General features: G+C 58.0%; 6 protein-coding genes across 6 annotated transcripts; 5 read left to right on the top strand and 1 right to left on the bottom strand.

Annotated features, from left to right (window-relative positions):
• Positions 1–1817: 1817 nt before the first annotated feature.
• On the top strand, positions 1818–2595 carry D7B24_003252 (uncharacterized protein; the record flags this gene model as incomplete). Its single annotated transcript, XM_028637445.1, has 2 exons — positions 1818–2224; positions 2304–2595. 2 exons carry the CDS (start codon positions 1818–1820, stop codon positions 2593–2595), a joined length of 699 nt encoding a protein of 232 aa, XP_028497317.1.
• A 748-nt stretch (positions 2596–3343) lies between these two features.
• D7B24_003251 (uncharacterized protein) lies at positions 3344–8650 on the top strand (the record flags this gene model as incomplete). Its single annotated transcript, XM_028637444.1, has 6 exons — positions 3344–3443; positions 3496–4724; positions 4779–4903; positions 4957–5124; positions 5836–8383; positions 8441–8650. The coding sequence occupies 6 exons, from the start codon at positions 3344–3346 to the stop codon at positions 8648–8650; spliced, it is 4380 nt and encodes a 1459-aa protein (XP_028497316.1).
• Positions 8651–9420: 770 nt separating this feature from the next.
• On the bottom strand, positions 9421–12351 carry VPS35 (Vacuolar protein sorting-associated protein 35; the record flags this gene model as incomplete). Its single annotated transcript, XM_028637443.1, has 4 exons — positions 9421–9585; positions 9637–9783; positions 9837–12102; positions 12215–12351. 4 exons carry the CDS (start codon positions 12349–12351, stop codon positions 9421–9423), a joined length of 2715 nt encoding a protein of 904 aa, XP_028497315.1.
• A 1248-nt stretch (positions 12352–13599) lies between these two features.
• Positions 13600–14418, top strand: D7B24_003249 (uncharacterized protein; the record flags this gene model as incomplete). Its single annotated transcript, XM_028637442.1, has 1 exon — positions 13600–14418. The coding sequence occupies one exon, from the start codon at positions 13600–13602 to the stop codon at positions 14416–14418; it is 819 nt and encodes a 272-aa protein (XP_028497314.1).
• Positions 14419–15381: 963 nt separating this feature from the next.
• On the top strand, positions 15382–16577 carry D7B24_003248 (uncharacterized protein; the record flags this gene model as incomplete). The annotated part of the gene is made up of 2 exons (XM_028637441.1): positions 15382–15576; positions 15636–16577. The coding sequence occupies 2 exons, from the start codon at positions 15382–15384 to the stop codon at positions 16575–16577; spliced, it is 1137 nt and encodes a 378-aa protein (XP_028497313.1).
• Positions 16578–17003: 426 nt separating this feature from the next.
• Positions 17004–17780, top strand: D7B24_003247 (uncharacterized protein; the record flags this gene model as incomplete). The annotated part of the gene is made up of 1 exon (XM_028637440.1): positions 17004–17780. The coding sequence occupies one exon, from the start codon at positions 17004–17006 to the stop codon at positions 17778–17780; it is 777 nt and encodes a 258-aa protein (XP_028497312.1).
• Between the last annotated feature and the right edge of the window lie 161 nt (positions 17781–17941).

Here is a 17941-nt window from a genome sequence, read left to right as displayed (position 1 = left end):
TGGGTGTCCGTACATCCATCGTCAGGCACATGGCCTGCGTCGGATGAGAGACCGGTGGTCTTGGGCTGCTTCATATTGTCCGTGGGTAACAAATATTGACATGTGAGCCTTGTTGGGGTAGCAGTGAGAAAATGTTTTCCACAATGGAAAAGCGGCTGCCATGTTTAAATACCTTTATACCCTGATTTGATACTTCGACGTGGCGTCCGGTAGCGACATCAAGGTTGCGCCCATCTATGCATCAAGTCTACGATCCAGGTGTTTCATGCACAACTTTCGCCATGGGATATTGACGTTGGGCTAAGTGCCTACCATGGCTGAGGACATGAATGATCGTCTCACATTCCATCCAAATGGAGCCGGGCCTGATGCCCCTTGTTGGTGTAGAGACATCCGTTACGACAACAAGAGGGTCGAGTAAATAGTCTGGTCACCAAGTTGGATGCTGGATAGATGTGGAGTGCCCCCGCTGTCACGCCCACAGCACCCCGAGCTGATGGAGCCGGCCGGCTTCAAGGTGGAGGCAGAGGGCAAAGCCCACGATGGAGGCCTTTTGGTTAGCCAACATAAGCCCACCAGCCAGGGCCGAACGACACCCCGAGTTAATAACTCACAGACGTCCGAGCGGTCTAATGGTCGTATGTCTCTCTCTGCCATCCTCCTCGCCGAAATCACCACTAACCAATCACAGTAATGGTTATGACTGCGGATTCTGATTCCGCCAGCCCAGGTTCGATTCCTGGTTGGACCTGCATATTTTTTCTTTTGTGTAACTTCATTTCTAGAAAGACGCCGACCGACTTGTGCTTCCCCTTACTTTTGCTTGGTCACATTCCCTTTGTCAGCATGCATTCCCCCGCAGAGCATCTGCACTCTCTTTGAAGTGTACTTAGTGCTCAAATGCGAGCGACGAGTTTAGTGGGAATTCTCACACAACTACCGCCGATCGTGCTTATTGGTCATTTCGCCCAATGATGATGGTCTTGTGAAGCGTCCCCACGAGGTAGGGTCAAGGTCGCTTACCGAAGTCCTAATCTAGCGACTGGGGCATTCTACGAGTCCACTGATAAACATAGACACAGCGCGATGTGACCTTCACCAAACGTACAGACGGCCAAGGCACCGACCGACAAACCATGAAATCCATCATGTGAGATGCCTGCTGCCGTGTCTTGAGCCCACGCTCCCCAATCTTCCCACGCTGGCTGATTCTCCCCTTGTCGCTGGCCCCTTCTTAAGCGCCGAATGTCTCATGCCGTCGCGTGCTCGGCAAAGCGTAACAAGCCTGTCACACCCAGAATTAGGCACAACGGCACAGCAGAGCCTATGCCGACCGACCCTGGTAAGCCACAGGGCTGTACCGGGCTATGGAGAGAGGGGCTCAGCTCCCTCGCAGTATTTTCTTGAGGGAGCAGGATCCCGGCCTTTAGATGTCCCATTGGCCAACAGCCGATGGATGACCCCTGAGGCTGGCAGGAAATGCAGTGCACCTGTTGACCCTAGAGCAGCACCAAGTGCTGCAACCTGGCACAAGAAGCTTAGGCGAATCTTTGGGCTGAACCGTCGGCAGGGGTAGAATTATCGTGGAAAGTAAGACGGGAAATGAAGAGCCGTATAAGGGTCGTTGGAGCTCATTTTTCTTCGTCGAGCAGCTGTCACCTACCATCTCTGCCTTGTTGTCCCACCTCCACTACCAGTCTCTCGCCTCTTCTAAGGTTCTCTATCAACGAGTTTCGCACGAGTACCATCAGCAAGCGACAGCGGAACCCCTGGACGAAACCACACCTCAGTCACAGCCATCAAAGAATCTCGCGACCATGGGCCAACACAATGTCGGCGATACCTCGCCTTTTCTCAAGCGCATCTTGATCCCCTTCTGGTGCGTTCGCATCTTTGTCATGGCCATCAATGTCGTCGTGTACATCCTCGCCATCAGCCTCGTGGTTCGCTACAAGGACGATATTTCCCACTTCGAGACCGAATTTGGCACAAACCTCTCGCCCAACGCCGTCATTGCCATCTGGGTCGTCATCATGATCATCCTCGCCCTCTGCTTATCGCTCGACCTCGTCGCCATCATCAAGCGCGCGCGAAGAAACTTGTCGCCCAAATTCTTCCTCATCATCAACGTCATTCAGACGTTCGTCTGGACCGTCCTGTTCGCGCTGTCCTTTGTCGGCGCGCGCGCCAATGCCGCGTCCACGGCCATCGCTGTCATCATCTAGTGAGTCGCATACCATGCCTGCTTGCCCTCAACTCCACTTTCTCCCCTGGCCCTTTGCTGACCAGGTGCCCTCCCACAGCCTCTCCTTCGTCGGCCTCCTCATCTACGCCGCCATCATCTTCCACAAGGACCGCAAGGGGACCCTGCAGTACGCCCCCGCCGTGAACCCCGCCACCGGCTACGAGCCCCACGCCCCCCAGCCCAACCTCCACTACCAGCAGAGCGGCGCCTACCAGCCATACGCACCGCAGACGCACGCCCAGGGCGGCGCCCAGTACGCCGGCCAGGCGTACAGCCAGGACTATAACAAGCCGGTGTACGGACAGCACCCCGAGTCGCACGAGCTCAGCCACCAGCCGCGGTACGCGTGAGCGGCACCATCCATGAATGGTGCTGTGCTGATAGAGGGGAGAGAAAGGGGGGCTTTCGCTGAGGACGATATACCTGGGGCGTTGCATTGCGAATGATCTTGATGACTGGCTTTGCTTTTATTCCCCCGCTCCTGTGGTGTACATGGACGGGTAGCGATGATTTGGCTTGCCTATAATGAGAATTTTACTTGTATCATGTTCGTACCTCGGTCCAATCGGTAGTTCGTCTGGCATGGTTTTGGCAGTGATGTGAAGTCGACTCCAACCCAATTGACTTTGGGTGCCAACGAGCCAATCTGACTGCACGTGCTGTCTGGTTTTGTCGAAGGATTGGAGGACGATGGCCAGAACTCACGTCAGCGACCAAGTCCGAAATTTTGTGTTTGGCAAGCTCAAGGTGTTGACCACCCCCAATGACGGCGCAGACTAGTTGTTCTAGTCTCTTCACGCGAGCACAAGACGCGAAGACAGGGTGCGTAAGATGGGTATCTCGAGACCCCTGGTTGAGCGAGTGCTGGAGAGCGCAGTGTCAGCATCGTCGCGTCGCTTACCACAAGTACGGAGACGATCATCACATTGGACTCGACGATATGCATGTCAGACTCCCGTGACTCTTATGAAGGGGTCAGCCTGGGTATATAATCATCGCCTTTCCTAAGGTAGAATTCCGAGTGGTACAAGCTTGGAAGGCCAGCACGGTCGGAATCATCGTGCTTTGACTGAGAGAACATTACGAGCAACAGCCAACATGGCATCTATATTCGAGAAGCGTGGGGACACGACCATCTACCGCGCACCGAACTCGGTGGACATTCCTAGTCTCGACCTTTTGTCGTTTCTCTTCGAGAGTAAGTTCTTTTCGTTCCTGTAAGCTTTCGAAACTTGCTGAAGAGGATACAGATCCCCAGAATGACAGGCTCAAGAGCGACACGATCCTTCACGCCGACGCAGCTGATCCCAGCCGCAACGTGACAACGGCGCAACAGATCAGCCACCTGCAGAGGCTCGCTCACACGATCCGAACAAAGTATGGTATTCGCGACGGTGACGTCGTTCATGTCATCTTGACCGGCCATATTCTGTGCCCATCAATCTTCCTCGGCATCATAGCCGCCGGCGCTACTGTCGCATGCTCACTTCCGACGAGCCCGCCGACAGACATAGCCGGGCAGATTGCCATGACGGAGAGCAAGCTGCTCATCTGCAGCCCTGACCTCAAGGCACTTGCCGGGTCTGTCGGCGCACTCACAAGCCTACCTGAAGAACGAGTCATATACTTTGGGGACAGCGAGGACGTGGAACTCTACGAAGTCAAGTCGGGCACGCAGATCCACGTCTCCTCGGATGAGCACAGCTGGACCCGTGTCACAGACATGGACATCCTTCAAAAGACGACCACCTGCATCGTCTACACCGGCGGCACGACCGGCCCCCCGAAAGCGATTCCCATCTCTCACGCCAATATTGTCGCCTCCGTCTTCCTCTTCATGGAACCCTTCCGGCACGACCCGAAGCTCGAATTCCGCACCGTCGCGCACGTCCCGACAACGCATCTCTCGGGCATCCAGGGCTACATCACGTCGCAGACTTACGTCGGCGGCACCGTCTTCTGGATGACGCGGGTTGACTTGCCGCAGCTTGTGGCCCATTGCAAGCGCTACAGCGCCACGACGCTCCTGAGCCCGCCGCCCATCTGGCTCGCCATCGCCAAGGCACCCTTCGTGACAGACCAGCTCAGCACGATGGTCGTGGGCTTCTCGAGCGCCGCGCCGATGGGCGCCGAGCTCCAAAATGAGGCGCAGCGCAAGCTGGGCAGGGGCCAACTGGGGCAAGCCTGGGGGATGAGCGAGGCTTCAGGACCGATGACGGTACTGCCGCTGGGCGAGAGGGATGAGAGCGGCAGCGTTGCCATGCTCGTCGCCAATAGCGAGATGCGAATCGTCGACGAAGAAGGGAGGGACGTTACGCCTGGTGTGGCGGGCGAAGCGTGGGTGCGAGGTCCCCAAGTTGTGACCGGGTACTTCAAGAACGATCAAGCGACGAGAGAGTCTTTTGTGGATGGGTGGTACCGGACTGGCGACTTGCTGTACTTCAAAGATGGCAAATTTTACTTTGTCGATCGTGCCAAGGTACGTTACGAACGTAAGCTATGTTGGTTGGTTCGATTCGCTGACATGGTGAAGGAAATCATCAAGTACAGGGGGAATAATGTCGTTCCGGCTCAGCTCGAGAGCGTTCTCACGACGCACCCTCAGATCCAAGATGCAGGGGTCATCGGCGTGAAGGTTGACGACGATGAAGTTCCTCGGTAAGATAACTTGTGGGGAGAGACGCGTGGAGGTGATGCTAATATTGTCATAGTGCGTACGTTGTAACAACCGGGCCACAGATCTCGGAGGAGGATATTTCGAGCTGGCTGGAAGACCAGGGAATAGCCGATGAGCAACAGCTCCGTGGCGGAGTTGTCTTCATCAAGGAGGTGCCACGGTCGGCACCAGGGAAAATCCTGCGCCAGGATCTGCGGGCCATGTACGTCGATGCATAGGAGGTGAAGACTTGACTACCGCAGAAGGATCCGATGGGGGCGAGGCCCGACTAACGAGCGGGCGAACAACGGGATTGAAGAAGCAAAATCGGGAGATGAAGCTGTTGGTGATGGTGGAGAGCTTAATGCCAAGATCCTTGCCAGAAGTTGCTCTTTCCAGGCGTGACCTGACAGTGGCTTCGTCTGAGGCCTTGCCACATGTGGCCTAGTAAGGGATGATCTTGAATTGGCTGTGGCGGTGCCCCTCGTGATGACTAACCGAAACACCAAGACCCCAGATCCGCATCGGATTCGCGGAGAGCGACGACGGATGGGCTCCAGGGACACGCAATTCCGCAAGCCCGCCAGCTCCCGCCTGGACACCTTCATTGACTACACTTTGGCCTTCTGATTGATCATCTCGGGGCATATGATACCAACTTGATTGCGACAGTTCTTTTGCTACCTTTGCGTTTGTCCTGTTGTAGCAGCGTCGATGGGCACTTGCTTTGTCATTCCCTTGTAACTTCCAACTGCAGCCAGGGCGAAAGAGGCCTCTCGATACTTCATATCTTCGAACCCTCTCAACCCCCTCCCCCTTCTTCCGACAATCATCGCATTCACCAACCCTAGTCTATCCTTTGAATGGATGTTGATACGCAGGACTCCTGAAGGCCCCTACGCTCGACACTCGACATTTTTATTGCCTTCCCTAGACACAAGACGCCGACGCCAGCCATGCCGAACGATCGCGACCAACGGTACGATGCCGTGCCGCCAATCCCGAGCTACGATGAGGCCATGTCCAACCCCAACCACGCAGACTGGCCACCGCCAGCATCACCGAACCCTGAGACCGAATCACACGGGCTCTTGAGCTCCCATAACAACGCTGCCTCGTCGTCATCACGACGACCCACCGGCTACCGAGAACCGACCGTAGAAACGGATGACGAGGACAGCCTGTTCTACAGCAGCGATGACGGCGACGAAACGGCCTACGTGCGGCGGGAGATGCAGGAGCTCGAGATGGACGACGCCGGCAACGCGAGACCCTCCCTATGGGGCAAGAGAATTCCCTTCTCCTTATCACTACCAAATTGGAAATGGTCCTGGCGACCGCGCTTGCCAAGGTTGCGACGCACCGTCATGCTGCCCCAGCGCCCGGCGACCGACCCCTCGACGACAGCAAACGACGGCGACGCGAGCACAGAGCAGGAGACGGCGCGACCGCGCTTGCGGTGGCCCAACCTCGAGGGCGCCAACGGCAAGCATGCGGCCATTATACTGGTGCGCATCTTTGCGGGCTTCCTCGTCATGTCGTTTGTCTACTTGATCTTCATGAGCGACATCTTCTCGACCATGGCGCGCAGGTTCGGCACGGGCCTGCGCTTCGACCCGGAAGACGTGCGCATGTGGGTGCAGGGCCATGTCGAGAACGCGGCCATGCTCAAGACGGTCAAGCACTACACAAGCTTTGCTCATATTGCCGGCACCGAGGGCGACTATGGCTACGCTATGGACATGGAGACCATGTTCCACAGGGCGGGCATGGACTTTGTGCACATTGACCAGTATGACGTCTACCTTAACTACCCAAAGGCGAACGGCAGGGCGGTGGAGATTCTGGACGAAGCAGGCGAAAAGGCGACGTGGAAGGCAAAAATGGAGGAGAAGGAAGTCGGCGGCGAGATTGCAGGACACCAGACCTTTTCGTTCCATGGCCACTCAAAGGCTGGTGACGTCAAGGGTCCTCTCGTGTACGCTAACTACGGCTCAAGGGAGGACTTTGCGCTGCTGAAGGACAAGGAGATCATCACCGAAGGAGCGATTGCCCTGGTGCGGTACTACGGCTCGCAACCGAATCTGGCCTTGAAGGTGAAGGCTGCCCAGGATGCAGGCTTTGTAGGATGTCTGGTGTACAGCGACCCTGAGGACGACGGGTTCAGGCAAGGAGACGTGGCGCCAGCCGGCCGCTTCATGCCTGAAGATGGCGTTCAGAGGGGATCTGTCAGCTTGACGAACATGGTCATCGGCGACGTCCTGACCCCTGGATGGGGCAGCAAGGAGGGCCTTCCACGGATGAAGGTGGGCCAGACGCCCGGTCTTGTGTGGATCCCAAGTTTGCCACTGGCATGGCGAGACGCACAAGTGCTGCTGCAGCACCTCAAAGGCGTGGGCCAGAAGGTTCCTGAGGAGTGGAAGGGAGGTGTGCCCAATGTTGACGAATGGTGGACTGGCAACGCCTCATCACCGATTGTGCGTCTGAAGAACGAGCAGGACGAGGAAAAGAAGCAGCCGATCTGGAACGTTTACGGCAAGATTGAGGGCATCGAGCAGTCCGAGAAGACGATCATGGTGGGCAACCATCGCGACGCCTGGGCCTTCGGAGCAACAGACCCCCATACCGGTACCGCCATCATGATGGAGGTTGCGCGACTCTTCGGCATCTTGCTGCTCAAGGGCTGGCGCCCACTGCGAACGATCGAGTTCATGTCTTGGGATGGCGAGGCCTACAACATGATCGGCTCGACCGAATTTGTCGAAACTCACGCGGACAAGCTGCGCGAAAATGGTTGCGCCTATATCAACCTCGCCGGAGCTGTTGCTGGCAGCGAGCTCCACGCGTCCGGCTCACCCGTGTTCCAGTCTGTGCTGAACCGAATTCTCGAGCGTATCGAGGATCCCCACCACAACATGACGCTGCGGGAACTCTGGGACAAGCGAGGGGGGAAGATCGAGGAGCCGAGCGTCCGCGGCGACTCTGTGCCGTTCCTGGACATTGCAGGCACCAGCACTCTCGACCTGAGCTTCCGTGGCGACCCACACCCGCAATACTCTAGCTACGACAATTTTGACTGGATGAAGCGCATCGGCGACCCAGGATTCGTGTATCACGGTCTGATGGCCCAGGTCGTCGCTTTCCTTTGCCTCGAACTGGCTGACCGCCCTATTATGCCTTTTGACATGGAGGCCTACGGCGTCAAGCTTGACAAGTGGGCCGAAGAGCTCACCGAATGGTCAAAGGAGAAAATCAAGGCTGCCGGCCAGGAAAAAACCTTCTCCATTGATCCCATCAAGATTGCCATCCACGACGTCAAATCTGCGGCCAAGACATTCTCGCGCTGGGAAAAGACATGGGACAGCGTCGTCATGGGTGGTGGCGGCTGGGAGTCGTCCGGCATGAACACAAAGCGCATCGAGTACAACACGCGCATGGCGGGATTCGAGACGGCACTCCTTGACATTGAACAAGGCGGTGGTGTAAGTCATTTGCGTGCTTTCATTTTTCTCGCCTTTACTGACACAACCCTCTTTCAGATCCCCAACCGCACCCAGTTCAAGCACGTCGTCTTCGGACCCCAGGCCTGGTCCCATACGAAACAGGTCACGTTCCCAGCGATCCGCGACGCCATTGAGGACGCGAACTGGGAGTTGGCGCGCAAGCTCGTCGAAAAGACGTCAGTCCTGATCCGCAACGCCGCGAAGGTACTGCTCGATCAGCAAACCGACGAGGTGCCAGGGCGGTGATCGGGGATGAGGAGGATTACGGGAACGACGCCACGCTGATACATTACACACACTACACACTTACTATTACTGACATACCTGTCGCCTTTCCTTATCTGACGTTGTTTCCTGCCGCTCCGCCTTGAGAGGTGGGCAGGAAGACGTTTTTCCCTGTTGAAGATTTCGCTCCCTTTTTTTACTTTCCCATTTCTCTTTTTTGTTTATATCCGTCTCGGCCCTGGCTCCCTTGGCTGGGCTGTCCGGGTGGCATTGCATGGAGTTATGTCTGGGCGGGAGAACCGATTCGTTATTTGTACGTTGGAGACGGCTGTGAATGTTTCGATAGGTCAGACGTATATACTTCGCATTGGGGCGTGGGCCTGTTCCGTTCATCGTCGTGTTAGCTCTGGCGTGAGTGATTGCCCATGACACTGGGTGAATAGTCAAAGCAACCCTCGTCTCAATGGCACTACGGCCCCATTACACCAAGAAAGCCAATGGACGCGAAATGATGGATTGATAGCATCGCTTAAAACGGGAAAAAGAACCGGTATACATATATACATGGGTAGTCAGGCACGGCATACAAGCCTCAGCAAGCACGGGCAATGCATGCTCCGCATCTTTCCTCAACAAGGGAGGGGGAGAAGATAAAAAAAAAGGTATCAACACGATCGGACGCGACCGGCCTCTCTCCTTCCCTCCTCTCCCTCGTTCCCGAGCCACGGAGGCGACGTCTCCAGTCGCAGCCGCACTATGGCGCCCTAGAGCCTCCAGACTCAGACATCGGCTCATTTCGGGTACAACACGACACCCTCGTACTGCCTACTCCGAATGTTTTCGAGCGTCGAGTAAAAGTGGCGCTTGCTGTTGTCGATCGACGCCGAATCCTGCTGGTTGCCGGCGAGGTTGGAGTGGATGAGCTCAATGAGGCCGTTGAGGTATTTGGTCGTGACCTGGGTTGATCAGCATGGAGTACGTATCACTGGAGGTGGGGAGAGACGTACGGCCTCGTTTTGCTGGTCAAAGTAGTAGACATAGCGGTCAAGAATTTCAACAAAAAGCTCAATAGAGGCGGCCGTCTCCATGCAGGAGTCGGCCACGCGGAGGGCGCGTTGGAGGCACTCGAGCACGCGCTTGCCGTCGCGATAAAGCTGAAATACGTCAGTGTCATGACACGGAGCCACATGAACAACACAAGACTTACATCCGTCTCGTCCGTCTCGCCATTGGCCTGGCTGGGCATGGCCCACCAGAGGTGGCTTGCCAGATAGACGGCACGGCACTGGTCGGGCTTCCTCAACAGCTTGCTGCCGTGCTGCGCACACTTGGTGATGAGAGTGTCGTAGTTCTCCTTGCCAAAGTTCCTGGTCTGGTGAAGCGAGCTGGCAATGATGCAGACGGCCTGGAACTGGGCTTTGGAATCAGAAACGGCCTCCTCGTAGACGGTGAAGGCTTGTGCGAAGAACTCGTAGGACACCTCTTCGAAACCAGCTTGGTCAGCCGTCATGCCAGAGGAGCAGAAGAGGCGCAGGGCGAGCTCTGCCGCTCCCGGGCCGCTGACACGCGTGTAGAGAGTGCTCAGTGCGGAATGCATGAACTTGAACAAGGCATTGCTCTGCGTCTCCCAGTTGTCGTCGAGGTGTTCCCTCGCCTTCAACCTGCGAGCAAGCTTCATACACGCTGTGATAAGAGGAGGAGTTGTGGTACGGATACGCTCGTTGCCCTCGGAGTAGGCCTTCCGTGTCGCCTGGAGGAGCTTGAACTGTGTGTCGTTGCTCTCGGCGTTGATGAGATGCACGAGACGCGCCAGCCAGCCTTGCTCCTCGAGAGTCTCGTCCGTCTCCATAGCACGACGCTGCTGAACGCCGGGGTAATTGGACGGCGGCTGAGAGCCTTCCTTGATGAGGACCTTGAGGATCTCTAAGACGTTATCCAACTGGGACGAGGTTGATATCCTGGTCTGGTTGCGGAGCAGGTTGCGCGCTACCTCGCCAGCAACAGCGCGTCGGGTCTGGTAGGACTGCGCCTGGAAAAGGGGGACATAGGTGGGGAGTGATAGAGCGGTGAAGATGGAGACGTAGCGGTTGATGGGTGCCTGGAGAAGGGCGAGAAGGCTCTGCTGGGCAGGAGGAGAGTGGAGATCAGCGTTGTTGGCGTTGTCGCGCACCTTGCCGAGGGCGTATTCGAGTATCTGGTTGACAAAATCGAGGCGCTCGGGGTAGATATTCAAGGCCAGGTTCGTCAGCGAGTGCAGCAACGCGATTGTGTCGGGGATGGGGAGATGTTGCGCCTCGACCAGGTTCTTCACCTGACTGAAGAACACCTCGTAAAGCTGCACATTGTCGGGAATGCCCTTCTCCGTCGGCGTCTTGGTTGCGTCGGGAGCTTCGGAAGACTCAGCGGCGGTTTCAGAGCCGTTGACGGCCGTTGTATCGGTTTCTGCAACGGACGGCGTCGTCTCGTCGTCGGCGGCATCGCTAGCTTTCGAGGGATCCGCTTCTCCGTTGGCGTCGTCGGCCCCCGAAGATTCGTTGCCATTTGTGTCGGACGGCTTGCTGGTGTCGGCATCCGCATCTGTTGGTGCCGCCGACTCTGGCGCCTCGCTCTGCATCTTCACCTTTTCTAGCAGCTTCGCCAATGCCTCCTCCTCCACCTTTGCCTTGTCATCGTCGCCCTCGGCGGGGCCTTCGCGCTCGGCGTAGTCTGAAAGTCTGTCCATCAAGCCAATGACAATCGCCTTGACATTGACATGGGGGTTGAGGCGCGAGACAGCGCCAAGGAACTGGTCGAGGGTGTGGAGGTGGAACTCGTCGGGGAAGACCTGGGTGACGACCTCGAGGAGGTACTCTTGCGCCAGGACATCGCGGCACTGCACAACCTGCTCGAGCAGCGGCGCCAGGATGCCCGACTTGTACGTCTCGAGGTCGACGAGCTGGCTCAGGCGCACAATGTTGCTGCCGACGAGCAGCTGCAGCTCCTTGCGCTCCCTCGTCCTCTGTTCCCTCTCGCGCGAGTGGCCCTGGTGCTGGAGGCGCACCCACAGCTTGTTCATCTCGACAAAGTTGGTGAGGACAAAGTTGATCGAGTCGGAGAGGTTGCCTTCGGGGCCGTCGCCGTCGCCAGTGGGCAGGAAGTCGCGGGCCTGGCCGGAGAGGAAGTATCGCAGGAAAAGACCGCGGATGGGATGCTGAACCCCGCGGCTCATGTCCATCATGTCCTTCATCAGCTCCTTGACCGGCGCGTCTTCAATCGACATGTAGGCTGTGCCGACGGTCATCATGAGGTAGAGACGAGGCACAATGTTTCCGGCGTATTGGACGAGCTCATACAGGTCGGCCAGGTGGTTGACGGGGTGGTTCTCTCGCAGGTGGACGGACAAGTACCGCAGCGCGTCGAAGACGGCCATGTAGAGCTCGTAATATTGCTTGGGGCCGAGGCTGCTCGTTCGGAGCTCGGAGACGAGGGTAGAGCTGCACGGGAGAAAAGCGAAAGCGTTAGCAAGACGGCACATGGTGTTGTTCCCAAGCCACGAGGGCTCATCTCCCAAGATGCTACGCTCGCGAAGGGCTGGATATGACGTACCAGCACTTGAGTGCGTCCATGAGCTTGCCGGGCGAATCCAGGCATTTCCGCATAACCGCCGTTTGCTGGCGCACAGCAACTAGAGCATCCTCCAGCAGGCGTGCCTGGTCCTCAGGCGGCGCGGGCGTCGCAGACATGGTGAAGTCGGGGGATCGAACCAGTGGGGCAAGTGGCAGGCTGTCGTGTTCAACTCAATCGCATGGGCAGGGTTGTCTCGGAGGCTTTGGTGACAGCAACTGAAATCACCACGAGACTTCGTCAGGGAGGAGATGTCGTCGACAGCGCAACGATATCAATGGGATGGTGGTGACGTGGCGGAGCTCGTGGGAGACGTCGGCGGGCAAGACGGAGCAAGTTGGCTGGCGGGCTACAAGGTGCAGCCAGCAGCAGCAAGCTTGCTTGCCTGGGCAGGCCGTTCGAGGCGGCATAATCGGTGGAGGCTGCCTGTCGTCACGTGGCTGATAAGGCGTGACGATGACAAAGACGACCCGTTTCAATGATGCTCGCTTAGGAGACACAGTTCCTCGAGATGGGTACCTGGTCTATATACATACCTGCTGGATCCTGTTGGTCTTCGGAATGTGTGACATGCCTATGCGCCTTGATTGGTTCTCTGCGGCTTCCCAATTCCGACGGCTCGTGATGCGTTCCGTCCAACTTCCGCTCCATCTCCAACACTGTTTCTCCCATTCCCTGTCGATTGGTATTCCAGATTTGTGGCACAGCCCACTCCGTCATGGCGAATCTGACAAGATCTCATCAAGGCTGCTCGCCTACGCATTGGTCTCTCTATATCTCATGTCTTGAGTTACTTCTTCCTCAATGTTGCCGCCCGACCCCCCCCCCCCCAAGATCCTTTTTCTGAGCAAGACAATCTTACCCAGTCGGGATGTTCTTACATGCAGCACAGGCCCCAGGCTGCCGCCGTGCGGCTGAGTCAGATTGGGGAGGAGGGGGGCCTAGCCGAGCACCCTGAGGGAACCCCTCACAGGGTCTCTCCACCAGCCGTTGTGCTAAAGCGTTGCCGCAACATGTCTACGGAACACCTTCTTGTTCACCCGCGCGTCCAGTGTTCCGTCACCAGCCGCCGCCTTGCCTGTCTCGGCTGGGTCCAGTGATACAGACCGGGATAGTGGGTTGGTGCTAGGATCGTCTTGTCTTGTGTCTGAGGACCCTTGTGACTGGCGGCTGGTTCCTCAGTAGCATGCCAGCATGAAGTGGTTAAGAGAGCTGCATCTCCTCCCCGGGAACTTACTTCACCTTATTTTCCTTTCCGTTGTTTTTCTATTCAACGAACGGGCACATGGTTCCTTTACCAAGTCCCTCCATGAGCTCCTCCCCCCATACGTTCATACGACCATAGAGGGCAGTTCGACACATCCACCATGAACCAGATATCCCCCCTCATGCGGATTCCCGCCGAGCTCCGCGTGCTCATCTACGAGTACCTCCTCGACGACGGCGGCAACACACAGATCGAGATTCGAAACAAGCCACGGCAGGGTTGCGAATGCACAGAACCACACGGTGGCCAGCGACGCTCGCGCTACCGCGTCATCGAGAAGAATTTCCACCAAGACTGCTACGAGACGACCTACGTCCTCGCCTCCAAGGCGGCCCTGCACGTCGGCATCATGGCGACGAACCGGCACATGTACGCCGAGACGTCGTACATGCTCTACGGCCACCACACGTTCAGCTTTGGCAGCGACGTCGAGGCCGTGGCGCCCTTTGTGCGCGACCTCTCGCCGCACGCGCGCAGCCTCGTCGGCGGCGTCGCGCTGCGCAAGAGCAACGCCCTCTTCACGTCCGAGTCGGACCGCCTCGACTGGGCCTTCATGTGCCAGACGCTGCGGGACCTGCTGCCGTCGCTGCGCCGCCTGCGCCTCGCCGTCGAGGGCGGGCGTCCCTCGAAGCCCGGCGCCAGCGGCGGCGGGCTGCTCAGGGCGCTCGAGGCGTCGGACCTGCGCCTGCTGGGCCACATTCAGCACGACAGCGTCCAGTGGATCGCTGCGCTCGCGGGGCTCGCCAAGGGAGCCCGCCTCGAGGTCGTCGAGGTCGTGCCGGAGCTGAAGTACATGCCGGCGCCGCAGACGACGGCCGCCATCTTGTATGCTTCGTTCTCAGCCGCCATTGGCACGGCGTTTGTCGAGCATCTACGTGACGACTGCGGGCTCCCAGCCGTGGCGTGGCCTCAGCCGTAGCGGTCTTGAGCTGTCTCGTCTAGTTTGGCAGGAGGGAATGGGGGTGGGAGAGCAGCGGGCAGTGGCATGATTGGTCTGGTGCTGGTGATGAGAATGGCTGAAGGGCTGGGAGTTTCCCACCAGTGGTCGTGATGTTAACGATATAGCTTGTGTTTGTGCGGCTGATTTCTGGGTATGGGCGTTTCCTCGGCATGTTCCGTTGCATTTTGGGTGGTGGTTAGCATGGCGTTTCCTGATGGACATTGGCTGATGGTCTGGTACGAGGCCTATCTTTTTTTCTGTGATTGGCAAAATCGACGGTTCTTTTTCGTACATTCCGAACTAAGTGCAGTGCAGTGTTGAAGTCTGTCGGAGGTCACACGACATGTTGACGATGATGCCTCAGTCTAGACGCTACCTAGGTAGGTACTCGAGGTGCGGAGGTTAAGGTACCTAGGTACCCAGTAAGTACCTAGTCGACAAAAAAGAATGTCCCACCAAATGAGAGAAGTACCAAATCACCAGTAGATCAGCGCTGATTCATGCCTCGCTGTCGCGTACTAACATGCAATGGGGCATCTCTTCTGTCAAGTGCTTGCCAGGTAGACAAGGCCAAACTACGAGGTCCAGAGCATTCCAGAAGACCAGCCTGGATGCGGTTGCGGAGGCAGCGGAGCTTCTAGCGATGACAGGGCTGAGCTTTCAGGGGTCGCCCCCCTAAAGGCCCACGGGACGGGGAAGCTCTGCCTGCGCTAGGCCCGCCTCGTGCTAGGCGTATTTGGGCTGTCTATTTTTGCCGTCGGAACTCCGCTACACGAGGCGAGTCAGATTCACGAAGAGACCACGCAGGCGAAACGGCTGCCAGGCACCATGATCGAAAGCAGCAGATATAAAATCATTCCACGAGGCTCCTCAAGAGAATCTTGCGGCCTTGAGGGAGTCTGAATTCTCTCACACACGACACGCAAACACGGCAAGCTCACAATGGCCGACCAGGCAGCCACCCGCAGAGGTCGAGGTGCCCTCAAGCAAGGACTGCTCGTCGTGGCCTATCTTCTTGGCATCGTCGCAACCGCCATTCCCGTGCTCCTGATCTTTGCAGGATCGTGGCTTTTCAATGACGAGAAAGACGCATCAGGGCCCATCCGTCTAGCTCTCTCCAAGCTTTCCATCGCATCAGTATATGGACTCCCGCACCAGTCATCAATCTCGTCACCGCTAATCAAGACTCACACCAGTTCGACGGCATCATCCCCGATCCGAATAACAAAGGGACTTACCTCCTGACGATGCACCTCTTCCCCCGCGCCTTGGGCTGGGAGTACCCTTCCGCCCCGTCCCGCGACCAAACCGCTGGCATCGTGAACCCGACGCGAGGCACTCTCTACCTGCCTACCGACTTCGTCACCATCGGCAGGGCCCTCGACCTCGACCCCTCCGCCTGGGGCTGCTTCCCGCCCGTCTGGAACGACCCCTGCGAGAACCCCTTCTTCGCCGCCTTTCGCCGTCAGTTCCCCTACGAAGGCACCCCCGACGCCTGGACCGTCTTCCTGCTGAGCGCCCTCGTGGCCTGCGCCGCCGCCATTGCCGCCATCGAGCTCGCCATCGCCTTCCGCCCGAGCCTACTGCGCTGCCAGTGCTACTTCGTCGCCCTGAAGAGGGTCTGCCCGTGCCCGCGCGGCACGCGCCACGAGATTGAGAGGCTCAACAGCGCCTTCTGGGACCGCTACCGTCTGTGGATGTGGCCCGTCGTGCCTGTCATGACGGCGCTCACGTGTCTGAATCTTGCCGTGCGCGGCTGGATGCTCCTGGCCTGGCTGGACCGGTGGACGGCGCAGGGCGACGACGTGGGTGATGTGCGGCCGCGGTTTGGCGCCGCGTTTGTTGCCCTGTCGTGGACTGCGACGGCGGCCGGGTTAGGTGCCGTGCTGTGCGTGCTCGCGAGGCTGTTGCTTGCGCAGCGCACGAGCTGGATAGACCAGCAAGGCGCTGCCCCTGGTCTGGAGGACGCCGAGGCCGAGGCCCATGGGCAGCGCCATGTCGGGTTGGAAGAACCGGCGGCGAGGACTGGGCTTCCCGACGCACAGCTGAAGGGGTACTCGGATGCCGATCCGGATGCACCTCTCCAGGGTCGTGCCGCTGAGGCTGAACCGTCGAAAGGTCCACCGAGGAATGCGTGAGCGACCTCGACCCAGTCGTGTGCACGATTAAATGGACAATTGGACTGGATCGATCCGTCTCGGCCACGCTTCGCAGACTGGAGTGATTGTTCCGTGTTGTACCAAGGGGTGTCACTCGCTCAATGTGCCTGACATCATGATGACTTGAACTAGCGGTCATCGATTTCATCGACCGGAGCTCGCTCCAGATGGCAGTCAATGATGCCATCATTCGTCGCCAAGCATTCAATGGCTTGACAAAACAACCAGGGCCGCAGCTTTCTTTTTGAAGGCTTTCACAAATCGGCCTCGTACCTCACCTTCCACTACTCATCCCCTCAATTGACTGTCAGCTCAACTGATTATCCGAGCGGCTACGAAACACATCACGCCAGCAGCGCGAATACCTGCGCCTCTACATTACTCCAACCAGCACATCTCAGAAATATGTCTGGTGGCTCAAAATACACAGTTCCTGCCGTAGTGGGCGCAACCCTCCTCGGCAGCGGCGTCTACATGATGCGCGGCCGACCGTCGGCCACAGAAGCCCCAGCCCAAAACACGGCGACCTCGGCGCCGCGCCCGGATGCCGACGAAGTCGAGCGCAAGAAGCAGCAGGCCCAGTCCAAGCGTGACAAGGGCATCAGCGGCGCCGGTGTCGGCATGACCTCCAACACGGGCGGCGCCGAGCTCTCCACCGGTAGCAAGGCCGGCAATCGAACGGGTCCCCAGCACGGCGGCCAGAAGATCAGCGGCGACGTCGACAGGAAGGATCTGCCGTCGGGCGGTGTTGGCGGCGGGCACGGCGGCGGCAACGACAATACGAGGACGTCGGTCGAGATTGGCAAGGGTGGTACTCCGGGCAGCAAGAGCTTCTTCTCGGGATGGTTTGGCGGTGGCGGCGGATCGAGCGACACGTCATCTGGCGGTAGCTCGGGAGGATCGTCGAGCGGTGCCTCTGGGTCAGGCCAGAGCAGCTCAGGCAAGGGTGCCGGGCAGAACAGCAGCGGATCCGGGACTAGCTTGTCGCAGAAGCTGCAGGGCGCAGCTGGCACAGGCGGCTCGACGGCCGGTGGGCAGCAATATGATGTTGACCCCAAGGATACCCGGATCAAGAGTCACCACGCCGACACACCGTCGAATCGTGGCGGCAGCCCTTTCGACAAGCACCGTAGGGACGTGACGGCCGTTTCGGAGACGAGCTCGAAGCCCGGCAAGGAGTAGTTTGCCTTAGGGACAGTCTTGTCACCCATGTATTTCTCCCAATATACTTGTACGGCAATACGCATAGCATCAATTTGGCCTTGTTGTGATTCTGATCTTCATGACGTACTCGCTTGTGACTCTTGCACTGACTTCAAGGCCGAACTTATGCGGCGTCCAGC

Source organism: Verticillium nonalfalfae (assembly GCF_003724135.2).
Source record: "Verticillium nonalfalfae strain VnAa140/NRRL 66861 chromosome Unknown scaffold_19, whole genome shotgun sequence".
Classification (NCBI taxonomy): Eukaryota; Fungi; Ascomycota; class Sordariomycetes; order Glomerellales; family Plectosphaerellaceae; genus Verticillium; species Verticillium nonalfalfae.
The sequence above is the reverse complement of the archived record's forward strand: the minus strand, read 5'-3'. Positions and strand labels throughout refer to the sequence as shown.